The sequence below is a fragment of the Oryza brachyantha genome, chromosome 2 (assembly GCF_000231095.2).
Source record: "Oryza brachyantha chromosome 2, ObraRS2, whole genome shotgun sequence".
Classification (NCBI taxonomy): domain Eukaryota; kingdom Viridiplantae; phylum Streptophyta; class Magnoliopsida; order Poales; family Poaceae; genus Oryza; species Oryza brachyantha.
Window position 1 is genome coordinate 19,562,434 of NC_023164.2, and position 24,927 is coordinate 19,587,360.

The 24,927-nt window shown below is 38.3% G+C and overlaps 1 protein-coding gene and 10 non-coding genes across 11 annotated transcripts; 10 read left to right on the forward strand and 1 right to left on the reverse strand.

The window, feature by feature from the left end:
• Positions 1-1,591: 1,591 nt before the first annotated feature.
• On the reverse strand, positions 1,592-4,862 carry LOC102703100 (protein ORANGE, chloroplastic). The gene is made up of 8 exons (XM_015833338.2): positions 4,394-4,862; positions 3,860-3,974; positions 2,943-3,059; positions 2,722-2,808; positions 2,539-2,615; positions 2,294-2,421; positions 1,810-1,946; positions 1,592-1,685 (listed from the first exon to the last, which is right to left on the reverse strand). Exons 1-8 carry the CDS (start codon positions 4,642-4,644, stop codon positions 1,608-1,610), a joined length of 990 nt encoding a protein of 329 aa, XP_015688824.2. The 5' UTR covers positions 4,645-4,862; the 3' UTR covers positions 1,592-1,607.
• Positions 4,863-7,544: 2,682 nt separating this feature from the next.
• On the forward strand, positions 7,545-7,649 carry LOC121053720. The gene has a single exon (XR_005811264.1). It is a non-coding gene; the product is annotated as a small nucleolar RNA Z107/R87 (small nucleolar RNA).
• A 98-nt stretch (positions 7,650-7,747) lies between these two features.
• Positions 7,748-7,843, forward strand: LOC121053683. The gene has a single exon (XR_005811227.1). It is a non-coding gene; the product is annotated as a small nucleolar RNA R30/Z108 (small nucleolar RNA).
• Positions 7,844-7,912: 69 nt separating this feature from the next.
• Positions 7,913-8,008, forward strand: LOC121053671. Its single transcript, XR_005811216.1, has one exon. It is a non-coding gene; the product is annotated as a small nucleolar RNA snoR31 (small nucleolar RNA).
• A 52-nt stretch (positions 8,009-8,060) lies between these two features.
• On the forward strand, positions 8,061-8,163 carry LOC121053719. The gene has a single exon (XR_005811263.1). It is a non-coding gene; the product is annotated as a small nucleolar RNA snoR31/Z110/Z27 (small nucleolar RNA).
• Positions 8,164-8,298: 135 nt separating this feature from the next.
• Positions 8,299-8,381, forward strand: LOC121053668. The gene has a single exon (XR_005811213.1). It is a non-coding gene; the product is annotated as a small nucleolar RNA snoR77Y (small nucleolar RNA).
• A 58-nt stretch (positions 8,382-8,439) lies between these two features.
• LOC121053711 lies at positions 8,440-8,629 on the forward strand. Its single transcript, XR_005811255.1, has one exon. It is a non-coding gene; the product is annotated as a small nucleolar RNA Z112 (small nucleolar RNA).
• Positions 8,630-8,686: 57 nt separating this feature from the next.
• LOC121053673 lies at positions 8,687-8,836 on the forward strand. Its single transcript, XR_005811218.1, has one exon. It is a non-coding gene; the product is annotated as a small nucleolar RNA snoR2/U65 (small nucleolar RNA).
• Positions 8,837-8,929: 93 nt separating this feature from the next.
• Positions 8,930-9,050, forward strand: LOC121053680. The gene has a single exon (XR_005811224.1). It is a non-coding gene; the product is annotated as a small nucleolar RNA SNORD14 (small nucleolar RNA).
• Positions 9,051-9,091: 41 nt separating this feature from the next.
• Positions 9,092-9,213, forward strand: LOC121053682. The gene has a single exon (XR_005811226.1). It is a non-coding gene; the product is annotated as a small nucleolar RNA SNORD14 (small nucleolar RNA).
• Positions 9,214-9,291: 78 nt separating this feature from the next.
• Positions 9,292-9,412, forward strand: LOC121053681. The gene has a single exon (XR_005811225.1). It is a non-coding gene; the product is annotated as a small nucleolar RNA SNORD14 (small nucleolar RNA).
• The last annotated feature ends 15,515 nt before the right edge of the window (positions 9,413-24,927 follow it).

Sequence of the window (24,927 nt, forward strand, 5' to 3'; positions counted from 1 at the left end):
GCCAGTGGTAGATTTAGAAATTTTCCTAGGCCTATGCAAAATTAACGGTGCTCCTATTGTATATATTTTACCTACACCATCACATGCGTAGAATAGTATCAAGTCCATTACTCAAGGCGCATGAACCTAGGAAAAAAGCCCATCGATGTCGGACCTTGAATCTGCCACTGCATATTGTTGTTCTCCCTTTTTGGCGGTGCTTGTTCCCTCTGGGATTTTGGAGAATAGACTTGCTTAGATATAGAGAAATTCTGATTTGTTAGCATTTTTGGAGTGTTCCCATTTATGCTTGTTTGCTTGGGCACCTATTGAATTGAAATTTGGATTTTGGGAGGAGTTTTGGCTGCTATGCGAGATTTGGTTGAAACTTGGGAGATGATACAGTAATTCATTTGTCCATGCTCAACCAGGGCTATGTCAATGTCATCGGAGATGCACATGGTGCAGATGCCAGTGCCATGGAGACCTGCGCTGCTTGCTTCTTCTCTTCCCTATCCCGCACCGGCAGCGACCTTCGTATTGACCTAAAGAAGGAGCTATGCGTTAGCTCGAGGCATGACCTACCGTTGTTGATGAATCTTGGTCAACAGGACGTGAAGTGGGACCAACTATATTTTTATCTTCCGTATGATTGACATGTAGGGTTGTATTTATTTATTTGGACTTAAATATCATGTGACGCCACACCACATAAAAAGACAAGGTCAAATGGCACGTAGGATACCACGACAGTGAAAACTACTCTCAAAATGACTAAGGGAGTAATTTTGCAGCATTGTAATAGTTGGGGAAGTCATTGTATTCAGTTTTACTGTTGAGGATACAAATTTGATCCGACCTATATTTGATGGTCTAATTGGACTTATTCCTAATAAAAAATTATCTCATTCACCAATAAATTCAAGCTTTTCTCTTACGAAAACAATAGATTCAAACAATAGATTCAAGTGTGAAGAGTACTAATGTTACTTTTATGTTTCATGCACGAAGCTTTGATTTCTAGACTCAATTGATTAACAATTTATCTTATTTAAAAAAATTAGTGTAAATATTGTACTTAGTACTTAAAAGGGCAAAATAAGTTATAACAAAAATAAATATTTTTTCAAAAAAATAATTAGAACGGATGGTCAACTTCATTTTGTTGGATAGCAATAAGACAAGAATCTCCCACGTTTAGATATTAGATCACTTGTTCCTTCACAGAGACTATTCAACACATTTTCAAAAGTCAAAGCGTTAGACGTAAATATACATCATGCATAGCTAAGCTAAAGCTTCAAACATAACCCAACACATGCGATGGTCTAAAAAGACCAAGTATAAGCAAACCAAACGCAGCAATTATTCCGTGGAATTTTGAACTGTTAGTGTTGGGTACCACAGGCATACTATACACTGAGATAGATTTGACAACATACACCTCTGAACTGTTCGCCGTTCGATCCATGCGATTTGCTCCGTACAAGTATTGACCCAGATCCTCACTAACACTTGAAGCAATGCCCTATTTGTAAGCCTAGAACCCTGGGCACGCCTTGTCAATACTATTATCTACATACAGCTTATATAAGTGGTACAAGAATTTCTGAACTATGAATTGCCCCTTAATCAAAAGGATCAATTCGAGGGTCATGCTCACTTGCCATTGCCATTCCGGTGCAGAGGCATGTTGGACACATCACCTGCAGACGTTTTGTTTTAAATCAGGGCTGACAGGCTGGTGTGCATCCAAAATAGCATGTGGAATGCGTACATTCTTTGAATGTCATTTTTAATTGGGAATCATTGTACAGAAGCCTGATTTACCTTTCCCGCCCCTGAACAATTTGGGCACCTCTCTGTTCTTGGCGTAGATAAAGGCTGATCACCGTCACTAAACGTTGAAACAGGTTCAGTGAGCACCAGAGTTCCAGTACTTGAACAGCGAGCACAGGCGAGGTATCCTAAAACAAGACACACTTGTCAGTGCCCTAGCAAAACGGTAGACCTGAAGATATTGAGTAACTAAAATCTTCTATAAGGGCAGTTTTTCTGGTTAAATGTGCATAAAACAGGCCTAACGACTAACCTCTGCAAAATTACTGATGCACTTCAAACCTTTAAATTCATTCTGAGACTTTGGTTCATGTGAGCATCTTTAGACTAAGCTAACACTAGCCTAACATTCTCACACTGAAGTACTGAACTGTGCTGCCAAAACTCAGCAGCAGGTACAATCTATATCTACCTTAGATACTTATTCATGTTCTATGGGTGCGAAGTTTGAAGAAGCATTGAGAAAAACAAGTACCAGTTCCTAAACAATATTTGCACCGCTTGTGCTCCTGCTGTTTGACATTGTTTATCTCAACAACCATTAGGGCGGAGATAACTCCAACTGCTCCGCCTGAGAATGATGCCACAATAGGATCTACCTCACTGTACAGATAGATAAATCAAGAAAGGATCAGCACATGATGTCTTTAAACTTCCCTGGTGTCAAGACCTGGCTAAAGATGTTAACTACACTAATAGAACATGGAACAGTAGTAATACCTCAGTTGCATAGGCAAATGGACGCTGCGGATGAAGTCAGCGTAAGATGTTCCTCCTACCCCGAGTTTAAGTTCCAACTGGAAGAAGAGTACAATGAAATTGACAAACACCCACCAGATTTTATATGATGAAATCAATGATGATAAGATGGTGACAACTCAAGGACTTGACAGGGTAACTTACAATTGGTGCAAGAAATCCACCGAAGACCATTATCCCAGCAATCAAAGTGAAACATGTAGCATAGTAGATTTTGAGATTAGCTGCACTCTGTTTAGAGCAAGAAAACCATTGGTAATGAGTTGCTTTGAAGCTTCATTCAAAAAATAATATCCACAGGATGCACTACCAACATATGAACCATGTCTGGCAGTGCTGGATATAAAGAATGCACAAATACTTACCAGGGGAGGCAAAAATGGAATGAATGATGGAAAATCAGGAAGTTCCCCTTCAGGCACATCAACTGAGATTCCAAGTTCAACATTCTTTATTCTTTGTTGTATTCTCAACCTGCGAATCTATGTGCACAAAAATAGAAAAATAATGTTACAGAACCCTAGAACACATGTGACACAATTAGCATCACCGCACAGCAGAACTTAGAAGGTATACCGAAATGAAAGCAATCTAAAGTACACGCAGAAAGAAGATGTCACAGATTAATGGATGTTTCAAGTTCCCTACTTCCCCAACGGTTTGCAATTTGCAAACACCTGTTTAGGGGTTGTTTAGATGGGGCTAAAAAGTTTAGCCCCATGTCACATTGGATGTTTGGATACTAATTTAAAGTATTAAACATAGACTAATAAAAAACTAATTTTAAAATGAGTGCTAATCCATGAGACAATTTTTTAAGCCTAATTAATCCACAATTAGAACATGTTTACTGTAGCATCACATAGGCTAATCATAGATTAATTAGGCTCAATAAATTCGTCTCGCGAATTAGTCCAAGATTATGGATGGGTTTTATTAATAGACTATATTTACTATTTATAATAAATGTCCAAATATTCTATGGGACAAGGGGCTAAAGTTTAGCCCCTTGTCCCAAACAGCCCCTTAATATCATAATATAACATGAATGTCTAGAATGAAGACAGGCTAGCAACAGTGTGCTACTACATCATTGTGTAACAATACAAAAGTACATGTTCTAGCTCGGATAATTCTCATATCCACTCCCAGAGAAAAAATTGCCATCTCCACATAATTTTGAACTAAATATGCTGGTTACCAAGCAAGGACTAGACATTTTTCTTACATATTTAATTATTTATGACAGATAAATAGATCATACCAAGTTTAGTCAACATACCTCCTCCATATGCAAGAAGATCTTGTTCCTGCGGCTCCTAATATTGTCCTGAATCTCCTGCAAGTCCAACTTTTCAAAATCTTGGACTGTCTCAGGTCCTTCAATAATACAAAACCTGCGAACAAGCCGAACACGACTCAGGATGAGCTCCGCGCAATACAACACCGCACCAAATTACTACCCCTAAAAGTACACAACCACAGCACATCCAACAAGAGGTCAGGACCAACATTTTGTCAGCTAGATCCACTTTTACGTGTTCAGTTATACTCCAAAAAACAGGTCGCAGGCTGAGCCAAGCATAGGCTATCACTACTCAAAATTTATCGACTAGATCCATCAACAGAGAAGCTGAACTAAGCACAGGCTATAGCTAATCGAATTTTTATCAGCAAATAGAATTTTCGCTAAGCATATGCTAAAGCTCTTCGAAAATTGGGGGTCAACTGCACCGGCACAAACGGCATGATTGACGCACGACCAACACTCCAAAGTCCAAACCACCATCTACTGCTCATAAGAAAAGCCCTTTACCCCGGGGAGCCGCCGGCCTGTTCATCGCCAGAGCCGAACGACGCAGCAGGCGGCGGAGTCGGCGGCGACGACGACGACGACGACGGCAGGTCGGGGGATCCGCCCGACGCGGCGGCGGAGGACGCGGCCCGCCACCTCCGCGCCGGCAGCGGCGACCGCAGCCGGTCAGCGTGGCACCCCGGCCGCGCCGGCCGGAGCCGCCCCGCGGCCAGGCCGCCGCAGGCCAGCATGCGGCCCGAGCAGCAGAGCATCGCGGCGAGCTATGGCGCCCCCCGCTCCCCCGCGCGCTCGCTTTGCTGATGGCGACGCGGGAAGGATGGATAGACTGGATAAATCTATCGGGGAATCGGAGGGAGCGAGCAAGGGAGGAAGCGGTGGCTCCCTGAGCTCCGATCGGTGGAGCGGGGAGGAGCAGCGTGGCGGCAGCAAGTAGTGGAGGTGATGTTTTCTAATACCCTTTTAATTCCTCTACATATTTTGTTTGTGTGTTTTTTATGTTTGGGAGGAAAATGTTGATGGGCACAGAAGAAAAAAAATATCCGGGGATTAGTGGATTTCTGATGCCCGGCGCACTGCACTGAAGACTGAAGAGGTACACGAGTAACACGACACGTGCGCGCATACCACCGGTCAGGCGGCGGCGCACTGTACCGTACGCACTGATTGCCTGTGAATGTTACTAATGTGGTGTGCAATGCTACTTGGAGATGAATCGATAATACGCGCGGTTTCGTTTTTATAATTAGGCCTATAAGCTAAAATTAACATTCAAGATATATATAATTAATTGTACCGTTGATTTTATGTTTTTTCATCGGAGTTTATTTTATATCATCTATTTTTAGAAAAATTAAGAAAGTAATTCGTCTGGATATTTTATTTGACATTGTTGATTTTTTCTGTGACCGTTTATCTTATTTAAAATTTTAAATATACAAAAGTATAAGTTATGTTTGATCAAACATATAACTAAATATCTACGGTTTTAATAAAAATAATTTGAGGATATATATAAAAATTATATGCTAATAAAGTGGTACTGAAACAACGAGGATAAGCCCGATAGATAATAGTGGCCTCGGTTCGGTTGGCTGACTTTAACCTTTGGCGAAAGCTACAAGGCAGAAAACAACGACATTTGGCTTTAGTTACTATTTTTACTCCTTTCTTTAGACGTCGTATTTCCGTTTATACTATCAAATTTTAAATTTAAATTTATAGTTGATTTTAAAGATCTTTTTATCATATTTTATTTATTAGCATTTGCTTTTAAAACACTAACAACACATATATAAGTTTTATTTATACCTTATTTTTCGGGGATTTTTAAATTGCAAGGATACCGCTAGAATAAAAGTTCTAGTAGTATTTTTTATAAATAAGTAACGAAACAATTATGATTACATGCTTAAGTCAATATTTGTATAAACCAAATGGTGCTTGGATGGTACTATAACTTAGCATGTGTTTGGTTCTGAGATAGACGGGGTGAGATGTATCATATCCATCCCTAAATTACAGAATGAGTTGGTCTCATTTTTTATTGGTTAAAGAGATGGGTTGGATAATATTTTTTTTTTGGTCGGACAGATGAGATGGAGTGAATCTATCACATATTTGGTTCGACGTATGGAGGTGGGATAGCTAGATATGATTATCTTTCCATAAAAAGTTGATGAGGTTACCTCTTATCTCTCAAATAAAATATTGTGTAGTAGGATTAATATATGAATAACCGAAATTAATTAGATGTTTATTTATATAAGTCAAATATTTAAAATAAATAGATCTCTAGTTGTTTTATCTCAGTTTTCTTGCAAATATATGTTTAAAAATTTAACTGTCTAACGTCAATTATTTACAAATGGAAGGGGTAATTAACAACATAGAGATTTGTCTGTGTGTGCGATGTGGAATGCCTCACCTCCCTCTCTTCTTCTTCGCGCGACCCAGGATGGATCGGTTCGGGTAAATTTGGCGGACTAGTCCATCCAACATCTAGAGAGAATATTTTTCACTGGATCTAACTCATTCTACCTAATCCACAAACCAAACAATAAATTTGACACAACATATCATATCCTTCCAAACAAACACATAAATCATGGTGATCCATCAAATGCTACGAGTTTCTTATATGCTGGGATGATTGAAGCGGTAGAGCGTGGTGGTTGACAGTGCTCACGGTGGCACATGATTTTGGTGGCTAATACTTTTGCTCACTTGGACTACGTCGACTTTTAAATTTTTTTTTGGCTATTTATCTTATTAAAAAAAATTTAAAATCCCTTGTTAGAATAAAATGGATCCATGCGGCTAATGCCCCCGTGGTTTGCCACCAATGCTACATGTCAATTACTCAACTATGGGCACAACTCGAATAAGTAAACCAATTTGGTTCGTAGTACTTCATTTCATATTATGATTCACTCTAGATTTATCCTAAATCAAAATTCTTTTAGTTTAACAAAATTTAGAAAAATATAGCAATATTTTTAACACAAAATAAATATATGTAATGATGGTTTTAATGAAACTAACTTGGTGTTTGTGGATATTAGTATATTTTCTCTATAAATTTAATCAAATTTAAAAATATTTAAATTAGATAGACCTAAAGAGACTTATAATATAATAAAAGGGAGGGATTTTTCTACAAACCAAATTTTCTACATTGCCTTTTTCTTTTTACCGCACAAGCCCGAAATCCCGTAGCCAGAAGCGGCACACAAATAACGGGCCTAGAAAACCAACCTAACGGCCCGAGATTTTCCAGCGAGAGAGTCGGGGCCCAATTCAATCGCTTCAACCAGCTGCAATGGGCCACTAGCCAAAGGCCGACCAGCCGCCACGGCGGAAGCATCTCGAAGCTCCAACCCCGCAAACCCTAAACCCTAACTCATCGTCTACCCGCTATATAAACCCAGCCTCCACAGGGTTATTCCCATCGCCGCCGCCGCCTCAGTAGCAAAGCTTTTTCTTCCTCTTCAGCCCCCCAGGCCGCGTCCTCTCCTTACAGTTCCCTGTTCTTGTTCTCCTCACTCAGCCAGATCTGGTCTTTGTTTTTGCCGCATTCTCCTGCGATTTCTCTCGTCTTCATTTGCAACGGCTGTTGTTCTTTTTGGTTTTTTTTATGTACGCTGCTCGACGCGATGGCAGTGACGACTTGGTATTATTCAAGCTCAACAGACCAAATTACAGGTCTTTCTCTTTGGGATTGATTTGTATGCCGATTTTCCCGCTGAACCGAGCCATCTGATGTCCCGTTTTCTTATCCCCATCTGTTTTCTTCTTCCGTTGTATGGATTTATTGTTTATTTTAGTTTAGATCTCTGTTGTTCTTGCACTGGAGGAGTCTGTTGCGATGAGGATAATAAGCTCCCTCTTCTGAAGACATTGAGGACACTCGCTGGCAGAATCGAACCAATAAACTTAGCCACCACTGAGTAACTTGAAATCCTCCTCCAATTTATTTTTCTGTTTTCAATTTCGTCTTAAGCATGTTTTATTAGATCTGCTTGGATTGTGAGGAGGTAATTGATGCATAATCCAACACTTGATCAGAGGACGCTTCTGTCGTCCAGATGATGTTATCCATCTTGCATCTGAATCCATCACACAGCAGATCTACCAACCTTTTAGTTTGAAACAATTTGTTGAATTTTGAATCATCATAGGATGAAACCTCATTAATCTTAGGACACCTTCTGACACGGTCATCTTACCCACCTTGCACCGTGAATGAGAAGGCATTTCTTTCTGATGATGCTTCAAAGATCTAGTTTTTGCCATTGCCATCTAATTATGCATCCATGTTTTTTTATTTGTTTTTGAATGTACAAACCATCATCCCCTACCGCAATGTGTTTACTCTTGTTAGTCTCTTATATCTGCCTAATGACATTGAGCCTGTGATGATTAGATACATGTTGGAATTACCGTCAGATTTACAAATGACGATAATTTGTCTGGCTTACTGAGGCTTCTTACCGTACCATATTATATTATGTATGTATTTGTTACTATTATGAGTTACAATATAGTTAGTCCCTGTGAGGAATCCAAGACCTACTGATAGGAAGTGCCGTATGACACCGTAAACAGCAGCTGTTTTACGCCTATGCAAGTGTCCATCTTTCGATCATAACCTTGGTGGTTTGGTCTGGAATAGAGGACCCATTTGCACATCGGCTTGATTCAGCTGTGTGCGTGATTTTAAATGGGTCTCTGAGGGATTTGCTTATATACATTGTCTCTTACGTCGTATTTACTTTTTTGCCTTGTTGATATTTTGGCCTAATGCCACGTCTCCGGTAGCTACGAGCTTTGATCGGTGATGCTTTGATTAGGCCAAGACAGATTTCTTTTGATGTTTCACATTTTGATAGGAACCTGTGACTGCATCTCTATCGGTCTACAGAGCCGGTTTATGTGATTATATTTTATTTGTTTCATATAACAGTGCCTTTTCCATTTGTTTGTGGTTGGGCAGTGTTGTCTAAGGAGTTTTATGTATCTTATAATGGATTGATTATATGGCAGTGATGATAAATTCAAGGCTTGTTTCTCATAACATTCGCAGTTGCCGCCTAAGAGCTTTCGCCCTGCCAGGCTTGAGAGCTAATGCTGCTTAATCCTTCCTTGGATGTCTGAGCCAAGTTCTATTTTTGTTTGATCTGTTGTTTTTGTGCTGTGCATTGTACATGATAGAATCAAGGCCTGTTTCTCGCAACATTCGCAGTTGCCGCCTAAGTGCTTTCGCCCTGCCTGGCTTGAGAGCTAATGCTGCCAAATCATTCCTTCCTTGGATGTTTGATGCATTGCAGCACCATGCCTCTACAAATTGACCTATGAACTTTTTTAGATTTATGCTACTCAGGTTGATATGAGTAGTGCATGCCTGATGATGATAAATTCAAGGCTTGTTTCTCATAACATTCGCAGTTGCCGCCTAAGAGCTTTCGCCTTGCCAGGCTTGAGAGCTAGTGCTGCAAAATCCTTCCTTGGATGTCTGACGGCATATCTGAACTCATACATTTTTTTGATTAAATTGTAATTTGAAAATGTTTTATTATATGATCAATTTATTTTAATACTTATCTGTAAATCTGTTCTCTTGAATTATAGGTTCAGCTTTAGAAAGTAGAATGGAAAGATCTATTTGGGAGAAGCGCTGTGGGACAAAATTCACACGATAGCCATCCCCACGTGCGGCTCGTAGCTGCGGCACAACCCGTTGGTGATCTGGCAGGCCTGCATGACTGCATCAATAGAGGTTGTGCATGTGTTATCGATATGCCGTCGAAAAACTTGCATCGAAAAACTAACAATGTATTAATTAGTGTGGCACGATAAGAGCATGTAAAATGAGTAAGAACTGGAATGATACATTGTTGATGAATTGACTGGTACGTTGTTTATAAAAATAGTTGGATCTTGATTAATTTCCTTTATGAATTGCATACGGACCGTGGTGTGATTATGTTCATCCTCTGTGCGTCAAAGGAGTACCAAGTTTAGTTCGTCACTTCCAATAAACTTCGTTGTTAATACATAATTAATGTTTGAAAGAGCTTTATTTTTCCTTTTAATGCGTGGGAGAGGCATTGTAACATGCTAACTATGTGCATAACCTGAGACAGGAACCATCAAATACAGTGATGTCACCTAACAAAACATAGACATAATGTTTCTAATCAATCCAGAACCGTCTAAGTGAATCAATCCAACCGGTAGGACACCTCATTGCGTCACTGTCGCCGTGTGCTCCATGAAGCCCGGGCATTTAGATTTGCCGCAATCACTCCTATCGTCGTGGCGACAGTGCCCATCGTCCCACAATAACTTTTATTAACTGTTTTCGTTGTCTAACGTTATTTGAAATTTTGTTAATCCAAACGGAAATACTCTTACCGATGCGTTAGCCAAAACATCGCACCACCTAAGTCTTCTGTTCATCCATGACTACCATCTGCCCCACCCTAGAACAGACGAATGCCTGAATGCCTTCACCAGCAAGCTAGGGCAGTGCAACAAACATATGCTGGGTTGAACAGCGAGGCATCATGTATTTCTTTGAAATCATTCAGTAGTTCATTGAATTTCACTTAGTTCTTGTGTGGATTTTCCTCCCCTATTCGTGACCAGTAACAACGGAAGATTTATGTTACAGAGTTGCAGGGCAATGGATCCAGGCACCTTCAATCCATGTGTTACTCTTGACTCACTATACATCTTGCCATTGGTTCGATCTCTTCTCCCTTCCCCTTCATTCTTTGATTTAGTTTTCAAAGATTAGCAGAAGTTGTATTTGATTACAACAGTTTTTTTGCCAGGAGGCGTTCAACTGAATACCGCTCAAGCCATGTGATAATCACTCCTCAATCCAACTTCCATCGTAGGTGGTTTACGCATGAACATATTTTAGTGGTTGCAGTATGGTGTTATTAGAACATTTTTTTATTAAAATGATATTGTGTGTATAAATATATATGTAGAAACATGTAATTGTGGAACCATTCTCATAATTAGCTATAGTGCAGCCAACTGTTTTGGATCTTGTAAATCATATTGTTCAATTTGCATGCTGCCGAGTTGCCAACAAATTATTCAATCTATATACATAATGTCTTAACTGTGAAATTTTCGGACAAGGCAAAAAATACAGCTGATGCAAGTTTAGCGGATTTTGGAGGTTATATTCTTCAGCTCAAAAGAACATTTTGCTGCCGAATTGCCAACAAATTATTCAATCTATATACATAATGTCTTAATTGTGAAATTTTCGGACAAGGCAAAAAAAGAACCTTGTGCTTATGTACTTTCAAGGATTCAGTTACTAGATATAGCATCTAAATGTGTAAAAATTACTGCTTCGTTTACAAGCAATTAGATTGTTAGTCATTGTTTGCAACTGAAAAAGATATCTAAAAGTCAAGATTGTTCTGATATTCCGATGTATCCTAATTAGGTACATTCACATCACTTTCTCTCATGCACATGGGTTTCTTGATAAAAATATTAACATACTGAATTTCATTTTTGTTCAATTGAATCATGTGGTCAGAGCGAGGTATCATACAATAGATTTAGCGGTTATCGACTAATAGATGTGTTCATGGGCTTTAGCTGAGTTTCTGTAATACTGACTGCTGCATTGTGCATGGAAGGACCAAATTTATGTGTTATCATATCTATACATCTTCTACATATTTATATAGAAAATATATTTTATTGATGTACGCACATTCTGATTCTGTTCTGGTTGACAGTTTTTAGCTGAAACCATTGATGAATTGGGAAACATTTGCTTCATCTTGAGAATTTCTTCACCGAGAATTTGGTAAGTACATATGTTTAGTATGTTACGGTTTTTATTTGAAGCATTTTTTTGAAAATTTCTTGTACTAATTTTTTTCCAGGTTTGAGATTGTATATTTACCAATTTGTAAAAAAAAAAATCTATATTTGGTACCTTTTCCGGTTTTGTGATTTTATATCATGTGTAAATGTGAAATCCTAAAGAGCTAACCTACTACACATAATTCTTCAATGTGAGTGTGTATATATGTTGTGTGATATATATGATGAGAGACATAAAAACATTTATTGTGGCTTATAATGTGCGAAACATGCCTTACATGTGCACGATTACCAGTAACAGGCAACCGAGCAATAGTAGAAGACTAAACATCCATTAAATGCCACTGGTCTTTGCTTTTGAAAATTTTTAACTGGAACAATTATAGGATTCTCATTGTAACATGTTAAGACCCCATTTGAATCAAAGTAAATTTATAAGAATTTTAGAGGATTTCATTCCTATAGAAAATTTTCCTACAAAGCTTTTTAATCAAAGGAATGAACCCTATGAAATCCTATGAAATTCCTATGAAATGCCTCTTTCTATACAAGTTTTTCCTATACAAGTTTTGGAGGAAATTTAGGCCCCTTTGATTCAAAGGAATTTTAGAGGATTTTATTCCACAAAGCTCTTTGAATCAAAGGAATGAATCCTATAAAATTCCTATGAAATACATCTTCCTATATAAGTTTTAGAGGAAATTTAACAAAAGGTAAAATCTCATGAAAAAAATCCTTTGAGTCTTTATCTCTCCTCAAATTTCTATGTTTTTCCTGTGGTCCAATCAAACGGCAGGCTATTCCTACGTTTTTCTGTGTTTTGCAATCCTCTGTTTTACACTTACATTTCTCTCAGAATCCTATGTTTTTCCTATTCCTCCATTTTTTATTCCTGTGATTCAAAAGGGCCCTAAAATCCTATGAAATTCCTATGGAACGTCTCTTCCCAAACAAGTTTTGGAGAAAATTTAACGAGAGGTAGAACCTTGTGAAAAAATCCTTTTGAGTCTTTATCTCTCCTCAAATTCTTGTGGTCCAATCAAACGGTCATTCCTACGTTTTTCTTGTGTTTTGCAATCCTCGGTTTTGCATTTACATTCCTGTCAGAATCCTTTGTTTTTTCTATTCCTCTGTTTTTTCATTCCTGTGATTCAAAGGGACCTTGAAATCCTATGGAATTCCTATGGAATGCCTCTTCCCATCTAAGTTTTGAAGAAAATTTAACAAGAGGTAAAACCTCATAAAAAAAATCCTTTGAGTCTGTATCTCCTGAAATTTCTGTGTTTTTTCTGTGATAGAAATTCTCACTTTAGTAAATTATAGCACCATATGCATTAATATTCTTAGCCCATGTTACCTTTAGGAATCTTCAGCCCAAAATAATAAGCTAACATAATCTGAACATCCATCATAATCCTATACTGGAAAAAACATATGACCTTTGTTTTAACATGTATCTTCATTTTTTAAATTAATTTGAAGTCTACATGCTTTAGAAGGAAAACCACCGTAATGATCACGGAGGAACATGCAACATCTCACCGTGATGGTGACAAGGAGCATCAAACAACTACATGAGGTAAGCAAAACAAAATTCCATACTTCAAAGATTCTGTAAATTAAAGCACCTAATTCTAAAACAGTACGACAGATATATCTTTATCTTTGTACTCAGAGTAGCTCGGATTCTACTTTGAGGAATTGGAGCTGTCCAAATTCAGACCCAAAACACTGAATCTATCAAGAACAACGTATGTACTAAATCAAGAACTGGAACATGGCGCGGTCACCAGAAGCATTAGCCAAAACCCTATAATAGAAAGAGAAAAGGAGAAAGGAGAATAAAGGCTGACCTCAGATCTCGAAGATGAAGGTGTGGAGGAGGAGGCCGTCATGAGAAAGAACGCGGTGGCCAGGGAGCAGAAGATCTCGCTGGGGAAAAGAGGCTCAGATTGGGATCATCTGCCATCACAGCACTGTGCCTTTGTCACTCATAGGTGGACCTCACAAACCCTGGCTCACATGTCAGTAACAAAGGCATGGTGCTTTTGCCTGCAGAGGAACCTGATCCTGTGTGGGAGGGGAGGCGGTGGAGAAAATTGCACATCTATCGTTAAGTCAGAGAGGATTCGCTAGTATACCTATTTAAATGGGCTTTCCACGAATGCCATTTACACCCTAGTTTAGTTTGTTACTTTGCTATTTTCCTCAATTCAGGGACCTAAAAATTCTCTTTTGTCTAATTTACTATTTTTTCTTCTGATACTGCTACTGACCTTCTTCCTATTCTGTTGCCATTCCCAATCTCTTCTAGCGCCGATCGCCGGAGCCACCCATCGCCGCAATCGGCCCCTCACTGTGTGCTGCCTCAACCCTTTCCCACAACTCTAGGGTTTGGGTCAAGGGATATCCTCCTCCTCGTTGTCGTCGTTGTGGGATTCAGACTTCAGCAAGAGCTGGTGCACGTCGGCCATGTGGGGGACAGGGTGTTTGCCCCTAAGGGAGCTGGATGCTGTGGCAAGGGTGTACTGCGAGGGGATGACGATGGCGAGGCTCAAGACGGGGGTCCCTGCTTGCCATCCTCGTGGCCAGCACCATTGGCATCTACCTCGCCGTGGCACCATGCTCGCCAATTGCGCTCGTCGACGTGCTCCTCGACACTCAGGCAGCGCTCGCCGACTACGTCATCGCCACATGCTGGTCATGGTGGGACTTCCCCTTCGTGGGGCTCTTCTCTGCCGTGGGGGTTGTTAACGCCATAATTTGGATAATTGCCATTGGATATTAAACTGTGATTAAAGACCAAATCAGATATGAAACATGGCAATCAGATAGAAGATCAGACGGAATACAACTTGGATTCAGTCGATGGAGTCTGGATCGGATAAGAAATATAGTCCGATTAAGCCTAGAATGTTACAGATAGATTCGGGAATAATCAGAGTCTGGATCGGATAATTTAATTTTATTTTCTAATTAGAGTTAGTTTAGATTATCTTTAAGAGAATTAAAGTCTGATCAGGACTTGAGATAGAGTCTACATAGGAGTTTGTTATTTCTTTTTATCTATTAGGAGTCGTATGTTGTGTTTAACACAAACTACTATCCTCCTGAGGGTATAAATATGTATGCACGAGATAATTGTAAATCATCTGCATCATAATTTAGATCAACTACTCTCGACGCATCGCCACCCTCCTTCCCAAGGTTTTAATTCCGGCGAAACTTGATACCTGACGCGGGGCTGCATCATCTCAATCTTCGGCGGAAGGGTAAGTCCTACATTCTGTCGGCCAAGGTAATTATATTATGTAAGCGCCACTCACAACGGGTGTGATTAATCCTATCTGACCGCATCATGTGAGCTTGATAACATAGACAATGTAATAAGGTGGCTTGATAAAAATGATGTAAATGAGTTGCTCATCAATATGAGAATGAAAATTCCAGCTTGATAACATTATACAATGTAATAAGGTGGCTTGACAAAAATGATGTAATTTAGTTGCTCATCAATATGAGAATGAAAACTGCAGCTAACAAAATGATCTGGAGCGGTACATTTTTTATGAAGTGACGTGCCTTGCAGTGCCATGCTGGATAGTGTGCAAGTATTGTATATAAAAATATGTGTATCTTGATTAGTTAACTGTGATTATCTTTATCCTCTGCAATTAGTTCGTGATCGAAAGTTACAGCCAGTACTCGGCGTATCTCCATTTCTGCATCGTGCCCGTCATCCTGGTGCTCTCAATGGCTGTGGTGTCATGTGCTTTGCTGACGTGGCTACGGCACGCATTGACTTTGTAATTGTTTTCGTTGTACTGTCTGTGTTTGTGGCGTTGCGAACAGCCCAGAATATTTGTTTGGTTACATACTGTATATATCGAGTTTTGTCACCCGGCCAAGCATTGCCTAGATTTCTGGAAACGCTGAGCAGGATGTGTTATAAAATATCTGGAGTATCTCATTCATCCAATTAATAGATCTCTAATGACTTGACGATGAATAAGAAGATTGACCTCATTCCCCTTTATCTGTCGTAGTTCCTAACCTTACCAAGTTATCAACCTATTTCTCTGACTTGGAAGTACTCCGTTCGTCGTTCTTCCTACAATTTCTAACTTAAATACGTCTAACTTAAAATACGTCTTCCAAAATTTTCTTACATCAAACTTGTACAAATTTATAATTTATAATTCACCCTAATTCAGATTTGCACACCACTCATTTCGTCACTTCCAATAAATTTGTTGCTCATGCCCGACTTTTGTGTTGCTAATCCAGGAGAAAAAAAATGATATGTTTATGTATAAAGTAATATTTGGGAGTGCTTTTTTCCCAGCTAGATGCTCTCTTTCTTTTTTCCGAATCTAGGAGAGAGGTTAAGACCATGCACAGTGCAGTGACATGGCAAAGAGCCTCAGCCCTCCACGTCCTATATTCCTCTCTAGCTCAGATGAATGCGTGCCCCAACCGAGCTCCTCGTGCCCTCTGCAAGGAACACATTCATCGTCAGACTTTTTGGAAAAGCTAGGACTTCTTCAGAGAAGCCGCCCCCGTCCGCCGAGCTGTTCGACGAGGTGAGGGAAAGCCGAGATGTGCCTGACAAGGTGAGGGAAAGCGCCTGGCCCTCGAGCTCCTCCGCTGCCGCCGGGATACGCCGTGCCTCCGATGTGTGTCGTCGGCCGTGACGTGCCGCCGCCGAGCCACTGCCAGCCTCCGTCGCCGAGCTATGCCGCCAGCCTCCGATGTGCCGCCGCAGGGACAACTGGGAGAGGGAGATCGAGGAGAGAAGAGAGATAAGGGAGAGAAGAGAGATAGAAAAGTAAAGTAGTAGTAGTAAAAATAAAGTGTATAGTTTTTGTAGGACCCCACCTAGAGCCCCGTGCACTATGGTATAAGTGTCTTATGTATAGCCTTGTTCTACGTGGCATGTTTTTTTCGTCTGGGGGTGCTCACTCGAGGAGCTCTCACTGTGCATGCCCTAAAGAGAACTTCAAGGAAAATATAGTGACCAGGGTTCCCTTTACTGTCCCTCCCGCGGCACGGCGGACGCGCGGTAACCGCGACAGCCGCAGAAACCGCGACAAATTTAAAACAAAAAATTTGAATTCAAATCTTGCGGTAAAGGAGGCTTCCCGTGCAGTTTCGCATGGTTACCGCGCGGTAACCGCGGCTTGTATAAGCCAATCGATGTTAAATGCAACATAAATTAAAAAAATCTGAAAAACATGAAAAATAGGGGAAAAAGCAGGGAAAATAGGAAAAAAAATAGAAAAATAGCTATATTTGTGACATTGAGGACATAACGATATGTACTAGGAAAAAAAAGAAAATTTTATCGTGACTTTTTCTAAATTCTTCACGTTGCAACCATTATAGAGACGACACTTGATATTTCACAATAATCACACAACATAATACATATTTGCCTACTATTTTCAATTACATACATAACTATTAAAACAATAATCTGCCTAAAACAATTCACACAATCTATATATATGTCACATAATTACTGAAACATTCATTTCTAATTTTGCGTCACATAATTACATAATACTTATTATCTATGTATGTATCTATGTATGTATGTATCTTTTATCTATTATTATAATATAAAGACGACCCGAAAAGAAGTCTCCATGTTCGCTCTGGGGCCTAAAAATTACCACGTTAATCGAAGAAAAAGAAAAAAAAATATGAACCGTTAGATCATGGTGGGTCCATATTATAACGGTGCAGAAATTCTAAGATTAGTTAAAAAAATAAAAGGAAAGAAATATATTTTTAATCATGCAAGGAAAGAGAAGATAAGGTTTTAGGTTTCTATAAGAGAGAAAAAAGAGAAAAGAGCAGATTTTTTAAATCGGCCGAAACGCGTGTAACATCGAGAGAAAAGAAAAGAATAGATCAACTTTTTTTTGATCGGACAGATTGGACAAAAACATGTGTAACAACTAGAGAAAAAAAACAGTTTTTAGTCGGACATATGAGATTAATTAACGTTTTAGACCGATGATTATGGAAAATCTATCTATTAATTATATTATATACATATAAAGTAATAGGAAAATCCCATATTAATTTAAAAAAGATAAGAGAATAAAAAATATAATGGTTTTATGGATCGGACAAAGAAGTTTTTTTAGGAGAAAAAATAACTTGATCTTTTTGAAAATTTTAGTTTTTTTAGAATAAAAAAAGATAGATAATATTTTTTCTTTCACTCCGTGGTTTAGAAATTACCATATTAATAATAAAAAACAAAAATAATATGAACTAGTGGGTCTAGATTATAACCGTGTAAGATTTATCGGAGACTAGAAATTACCATATAAATCAGAGAAAAAAGAAAAATATGCAGCATTAGATTATGGTGGGTTAAGATTATAACGGAGCTAGAGGACAAAAAGAATAGATCAGTTCTTTTTTTTTTTTATCGGACAAATCGGACAAAAACATGTGTAACAGCTAGAGAAAAAAATCAGTTTTTTTTATCGGACATATGAGATTAATTAACAGTTTTAGACCAATGATTACGAAAATCTATCTATCTATTATTATATATAAAAAGTAATAGAAAAAGAAACACAACATTTACTCTCACGGACTATGAAATCCCATATTAATTAAAAATAAGAGAATAAAAAAATAATGCTTTTATGGATTGGACAATGAGTTTTTTTTAGGAGAAAAAATAACATGATTTTTTTTGATAAAAAAGAACGTGATTTTTGGTTTTTACAATAAAAAAGGATATATAATGTTTTTCTTTCACTCTAGGATCTAAAAATTGTCATGTTAACCAGACAAAAACAAAAACAAAAAAACCGTTAGATTATGATGGGTCCAAATTATAACATTGTAAATTAATAGGAGATTAAAAATTACCACGTTAATCATATAAAAAGAAAAAATATGCACTGTTATATCACGATGATTTCATATTATAACGGTGGAGATTAATCGGAAAAAAGAAAAAAATCTACACAATTAGATCATAATATATATAGATCAAAATAAAAAAAATTTAATGATAGATACAAAGATTTATTAATTGGTATCGTTTTATGTTTCCGGACTCAACCAAAAGAAAGGCAAGACAGGGTAGTGTTTTTTTTTTTATCGGACTCAACCAAGATAAAAGTAACGGAAATTCCAGCCACACAAGCCATAGTTGATAGTAGCGGGCAAACAACAAAATAAATATCAAGTTCTTTGCGTTTGATGATTTTTTTACCAAAAGTCATCTAATTAAATATTAGTAAAAATTCCAAATATTATTTTTATAACTAATATTATTTTATTACCATGTTTGGTGGCCCGCGCAATTATGATCATTTACTATACTAAACTTAGATTAATTTTATTTAGAACAAATACATAGTGAATGAGTTTAAGGAGCGGTAGTTCACAAGCTCTCACGTGTAGCTATGGTTCAAAGCATGTGTCACACCATAGCACAATTAATATATGCTTAAATAATCAAAAAAATAAATATTAAATAGAATTATACTGAAATAGAAAACAAGATAAGTAAACAAACACATATTTAGAGTTTAAAGAAGAAATAAAATTGGAGTAAAACATCAACTAATTTAAATCTAGCCGTGCAAATGCATGGGCCAACAACCAAAAAAAGGCTCCACGTTCGCTATGGGGCCTAGAAATTCCCACATTTCGGAGAAAAAGAAAAAATATGCACTATTAGATCACGGTGTGCTCATATTATAACGGTGTAGATTAATCGGAGAAAAAAATAAAATATGCACTGTTAGACCATGACGGGTCCAGATTATAATGGTGCAGATTAATTGGAGAAAATGATAAAATATGTACCATTAGATCATGGTGGATTCCGCGTATATATATCTCTTACCCAGAAAAAAGAACAAAATCATTTATCGTTGCAGCGTATATATCTGTACGGAAAAAAAACAAAATCATTGATGGTTGCCGCGTATATCTGATCTGTTACTCGGGAAAAAAAGAAAATAAAATCATTGAGAGTCGAAGGTATGTACAGCTTAATATTTATTTTTAATTTAATAAATTTTATGATAACTGAAACTAAAGAGTCCATGTTATCTTAAGCGACAGGTTTTATTTTACGTGAACTTTTAATCTCGATATGATCTACAGTTATGGTAATACAATCCTTCTAATCAAAAGCCACACAACTTTTTGTTGACGTGGTAACTTATTTAGAAAATTAAATATTATGTGGAAAAATCTATGCCGTTAGATCCTAGTAAGTCTAGATTTTTGGTGTACATTAATTCAAATATATATAGAAACATAATCATATTTGGAGATATTGGGAAAAAAATTATGGGAACCCTCTCAATTTGACTACATATATGGAATCGGACTCTTCCTCTGTTCAAACAACAACCGTGATAGACTTTAGATTTTAATGTCACCGTAACACTCAATTATAACGGGGTAGATTAATGGAAGAAAAAGAAAAAAATATGCAGCCTTAGATTATGGTGGATAAAAAGAAAAAATATATAGCGTTAAATAACGGTGGATTCCACGTATATCTCTGTTACTCAGGAAAAAAAACAAATTCATTGATGGTTGCCGCGTATATCTCTGTTACTCCGGGAAAAAAAAAGAAAATAAAATCATTGAGAGTCGAAGGTATTTACAGCTTAATATTTATTTTTAATTTCATAAATTTTATGATAACTGAAACTAAAGAGTCCATGTTATCTTAAGCGACAGGTTTTATTTAACATGAACTTTTAATCTCAATATGATCTACAGTTATGGCAATACAATCCATCTAATCAAAAGCCACACAACTTTTTGTTGACGTGGTAACTTTTTTAGAAAATTAAATATTATGTGAAAAAATCAGTGCCATTAGATCATGGTAAGTCTAGATTTTAACGGTGTAGATTAATTAAAATATATGTAAGAAATAGAATCATATTTGGAGATATTGGAAAAAAATTACGGGAACCCTCTCAGTTTGGCTACATATATGGAATCGGCCTCTTACTCTGATCGAGCATTCCCAACCCAATTACTAGAATGATGTCCATAATATTAAATAAGTTGTCATCTAGAATGAAAGATGATGTGGCAAGTAAATAAATGAAGAAAGAGAATGAAACCATGTCTTACATGAGATATGATTTCTACACAACATTCAAGATATCATGTGAGATAAGTAGCATTAAATTGAAGTATGAAATAGTGATGTTTGCATTAGAAAAGTAGTGTCTAGTACTAGTTTCTTGATGATGTTGAGTTTATGGAAACTACATGTAGTGTTATGGGCTAGGAATGCCCTGTGATAAGCTTCAGATTTTAATGGCCTAGATTTACTGAAAAAAAAAAGGAAATCATTGATCCTTGCCCGGCTGTTTGTCAAATCATTGATCCTTGCCCGGTTGAAGATATATTTATTCATCCGCGTAACTAGTTAGCTTTGGAGGCTATACGTTAATAGAAGAAAAAGAAAAAAAATCTACATCGCTGGATTACAATATATCTTGATTACATGGTCCAGATTTACTATATAAAGGGAAAGCAAATAGATCATATGGATTAAATAGCAGATAAAATCAAATAAGCCACTATTTTCAATAGGTATTGTTCTCGGACTCCACTAAGGCAACGAATTAAAAAATTACCGACATTTGCCCATGTCATGGCAGTTAAAATTTTTTCCTAACATTAATTTGTCTATGATTCTCTTTGGAGAAATGCCGAGCACCAAAGAAGCAATCGGCTTATCGCTACAACACAACTACAATCAACATCTAAAAACAATCAAATCAGTGAATAAGAAGAACAAGCACGGTTTGCATGTTGGGACAGGCAAAGCAACATGACAATTCATTTTTCCGTTCTTCTTTTTCGCCACAGGTTTTAGTATGCTATGTCATCCTTTTCTTTATATATGCATATGTTTAGACCAACATTAGATTTAGAGAAAATACAATTCTGTACCACTGACTTTAGCCCAATTCATCAATTTGTCACTAAGTTTGTTTGGTTCTACAATATGCCATCGGTTTTTGTTAACTTCTACGATTTACCATCGCCGTCCAGTTATCCTCCGTTAGCACTATTTATTTTTGTTATAATGGCCAAAATATCCTTTGGTCAAAAACTATCAAAGTCGGTGGCAAAATATTGAAGTGTGGCAGCGGAGGCGGCGACGCGGACGGACGGCGGCGACAGGCGTCCGACAGCGAGATCGATCGACGGCAGCGAGGAAGCGGCAGCGCACGGGCGGAGAAAAGGTGGCGGCGGCGCGGCGCGGCGCGGCGCGGGATTTAAAGAGGGAGGAGGCGCGGTTAGGGCAGAGGTGGCTGTTGGAGACCGAGTTGGCCACGACGCGGTCTCGGCGGTGGCGGTTGCGGGCGGCGGTGCGGCGGTGGAGCGGAGTCCGGCTCGGCTCCGGCGCGGGGAGGCGGCGCGGACTTGCGCGGCGTGGGAGCCGGGCCAGGGCGAGGCGAGCGAGCTGGGCCGGCGGCCTAGGCAGGAGAGAGGGCGCGCGGGAGGCGGCGCACTGGGCCGGGGCGAACGGCCAGCCCACGTGGGAGGGAGGAGGGCGCGGAGAGGAGAGGGGGAGGCCGGTCGGCTGGGCTGGCCGAGCAGGAGAAGATGGGCCGGCTCGGCTGGGCTGGCCCGGGAGGAAAGAAGGGAGGAGAAGGAAAGAAAGGAAGAAAAAGAGAAAGGGGAGGAAAATTGGACTTCGGCCCAATTTGAGGAGGAAGGGAAAAAGAAAGAAAAAGGAGGGAAAAAGAAAAGCCCCACTTTTGCTCAGTTTTAAATTAAGTTGTTTGGCAAAATTTTATACTTCTTCAATTCGCGTTTAAATCGAGCGAACTTCAATTTAATTAAATTACCTTCTTTAGAGAGATTTTTCCTGAGTTAATTAAGCCAATTATTATTTACGAATATGTTTTACGAATTTAGGCTTAGGATAAAACTCCGGGTGTGACACGTACCACCCATACAGGCCATAGTAGCGGGCAAACGGCAAAACAAATATCACATCGTTTGATGATTATTTTTTTTACGAAAAGTCATCCGATCAAATATTAGTAAAAATTCTGAACATTATTTTTACGTAAGGAATGTCTATACGATTATGCTACGAGAATCCTAAAAGAAGGTTCCACGTTAGCTCTATAGCCTACAAATTTCCACATTAATAGAAGAAAAAAAGAAAAAAATCTACATTGTTACATCATAATATATATAGGTTGTAAGGTCTAAGGTCTAGATTTGCTATAAAAAAAATCTACACCATGAAATTATAATATATCTAGATAAAAAAAAATTAACCAGATGGACTGTCTTAAGGCTCGCTACCAAAAGCAGCTCCGAAGCGTCTCACTCGCAGTCCATGCCCGCTGGCCGATCCGCAGTTTGCAATAAACGGATCTGACCCTAAGAGCGACCCTAGGAGCACCTCTCAAGATATATTGTACGGATTGCGGACGCCAAGCATTAACATATGGATTTGATTAATGTGTGCATACGTATATGCATATATGGTGGATATAGGGCAGTCATTCATCTTTCCTTTTGCTGTGCCGTATATTGGAACGAGCGAGCTTGCTCGGTTTTGCTAGCATGATGAGTGATAAGAAAAGTATACTAGTTATTTCACATTAAACAAAAAAAAAACAAACATTTAGATTATAACGGATGCAGCTTATAACAAAATATCTGGAATGTTACGATTTGGATAAAGTTATATGTTTACGGTGCCGGACTGGCATGCTGAATTTATTTTTTTATAATGTAAGATGTTTAATTTTTTTGGTTCTGATGTTTGACCATTTGTCTTATTCAAAAAATTATGAAAATAACATTTATTTTGCTGGTGATTTACTTTATTATCAAAATAACTTTAAGCATGACTTGTTATTTTTTATATTTATACTAAATTTTTATATAAGACGTAGTCAAACGTTGCAACTAAAAAATCTAGCATCTCACGTTATGAAATTAGTAAGTATTGTATACATCTTGATTAATTTCCTTTATGAATAGCATACTGACCGTGATGTGATTATGTTCATCCTGTGTGCAATTCGTTCGTGAATCGTGATCGAGTTTTGAATTTGGTGACCGTCTCCTTTTTTGCATCGTGCCGTCCTGGTTGCTCCTACGTCGTGTTCGCTCTCGCTTGCTGCTGTGTTAATGGCTGTCGTTTTGTTATGTGCTTTTGATTCTCTACTCCGCTACAGCACGCAATGGATTTGTAATTGTCAATCTGTTGTGCCTTTTGTGGCTTTGCAAACAGCCCAGAATATTTGTTTGGTTACATACTGTAGCTGTATCTAGTTCTGTCACCCGACGAAACAGGATCTGCTGATATAACTGTGCTTGTACAATTATCGTTTGTCATTCTACAATTTCTTACATGCTGGGTGCAAGGGACCTCTTCAGGGAGACAGGGACAACTGTTTAAGAGTGAGTACAAAGAGCAGCAGCAGTGGTGGTGAGTGAAAGAAAAAATAAATATCAAGCCACTTCTATTAGCTCTACTTTAATAACATGCTAATGATATTTTTTTAACAAAATTTTGAATACAACGTATGGCTAATATGCTAGTTTACAATCATTTGGACGGAAAAACTAGATCATATGAAGCTCAAGCTCCAAGTGTTGTTCGACTATCAGAATAATACATGATACGGTAAAAAAACAAAATGCCGGTTCCATCATCCTAGTGCAGCACAATGCAAACATCTCTCAAAGATAAACATGAGTATAACAGGACGATAATTATTGAGAATATATAATATATATATATATATATATATAAAAGCCGAAGAACCTAAAAGTTCTTTTCAAGATAAAATAAAAACACTAAAACGCGACCAGAAGTAATACTATTATCATCATGGTTTCGTGGGCAGGATCCACAATGCTCGGTCAAACACCGGAGCTTCGTCGATATTGTTTTTTTTTTTTTTGGCTCATTCGTCGATATTGTTAACCTTAGATGTCCCATCTTTTATGTTGTATATCTTGTAACACTGGCACTGCTCATTCTCACGGGGGCATGCCAGGTAGACGCAGTTCGGCTCAAGCCCATGCTTCTCAGCAGAGTAGCAAGCACCAAAATACCATGGAGACACGAGGAACGCGCGATCCCCGAGCTCTTCGACTCTGCTCCACCGCTG

What these genes read in the sequence shown, in the direction of transcription:
- LOC102703100 (XM_015833338.2), bottom strand. Translation starts at nt 4,644, where the DNA reads ATGCTCTGCTGCTCGGGCCGCATGCTGGCCTGCGGCGGCCTGGCCGCG. An exon ending in TCTTCTTGCATATGGAGGAG is followed by an intron (nt 3,060 to 3,859) that starts GTATGTTGACTA and finishes TTGTGCACATAG; the next exon opens with ATTCGCAGGTTGAGAATACA. An exon ending in TTCCATTTTTGCCTCCCCTG is followed by an intron (nt 2,809 to 2,942) that starts GTAAGTATTTGT and finishes TGCTCTAAACAG; the next exon opens with AGTGCAGCTAATCTCAAAAT.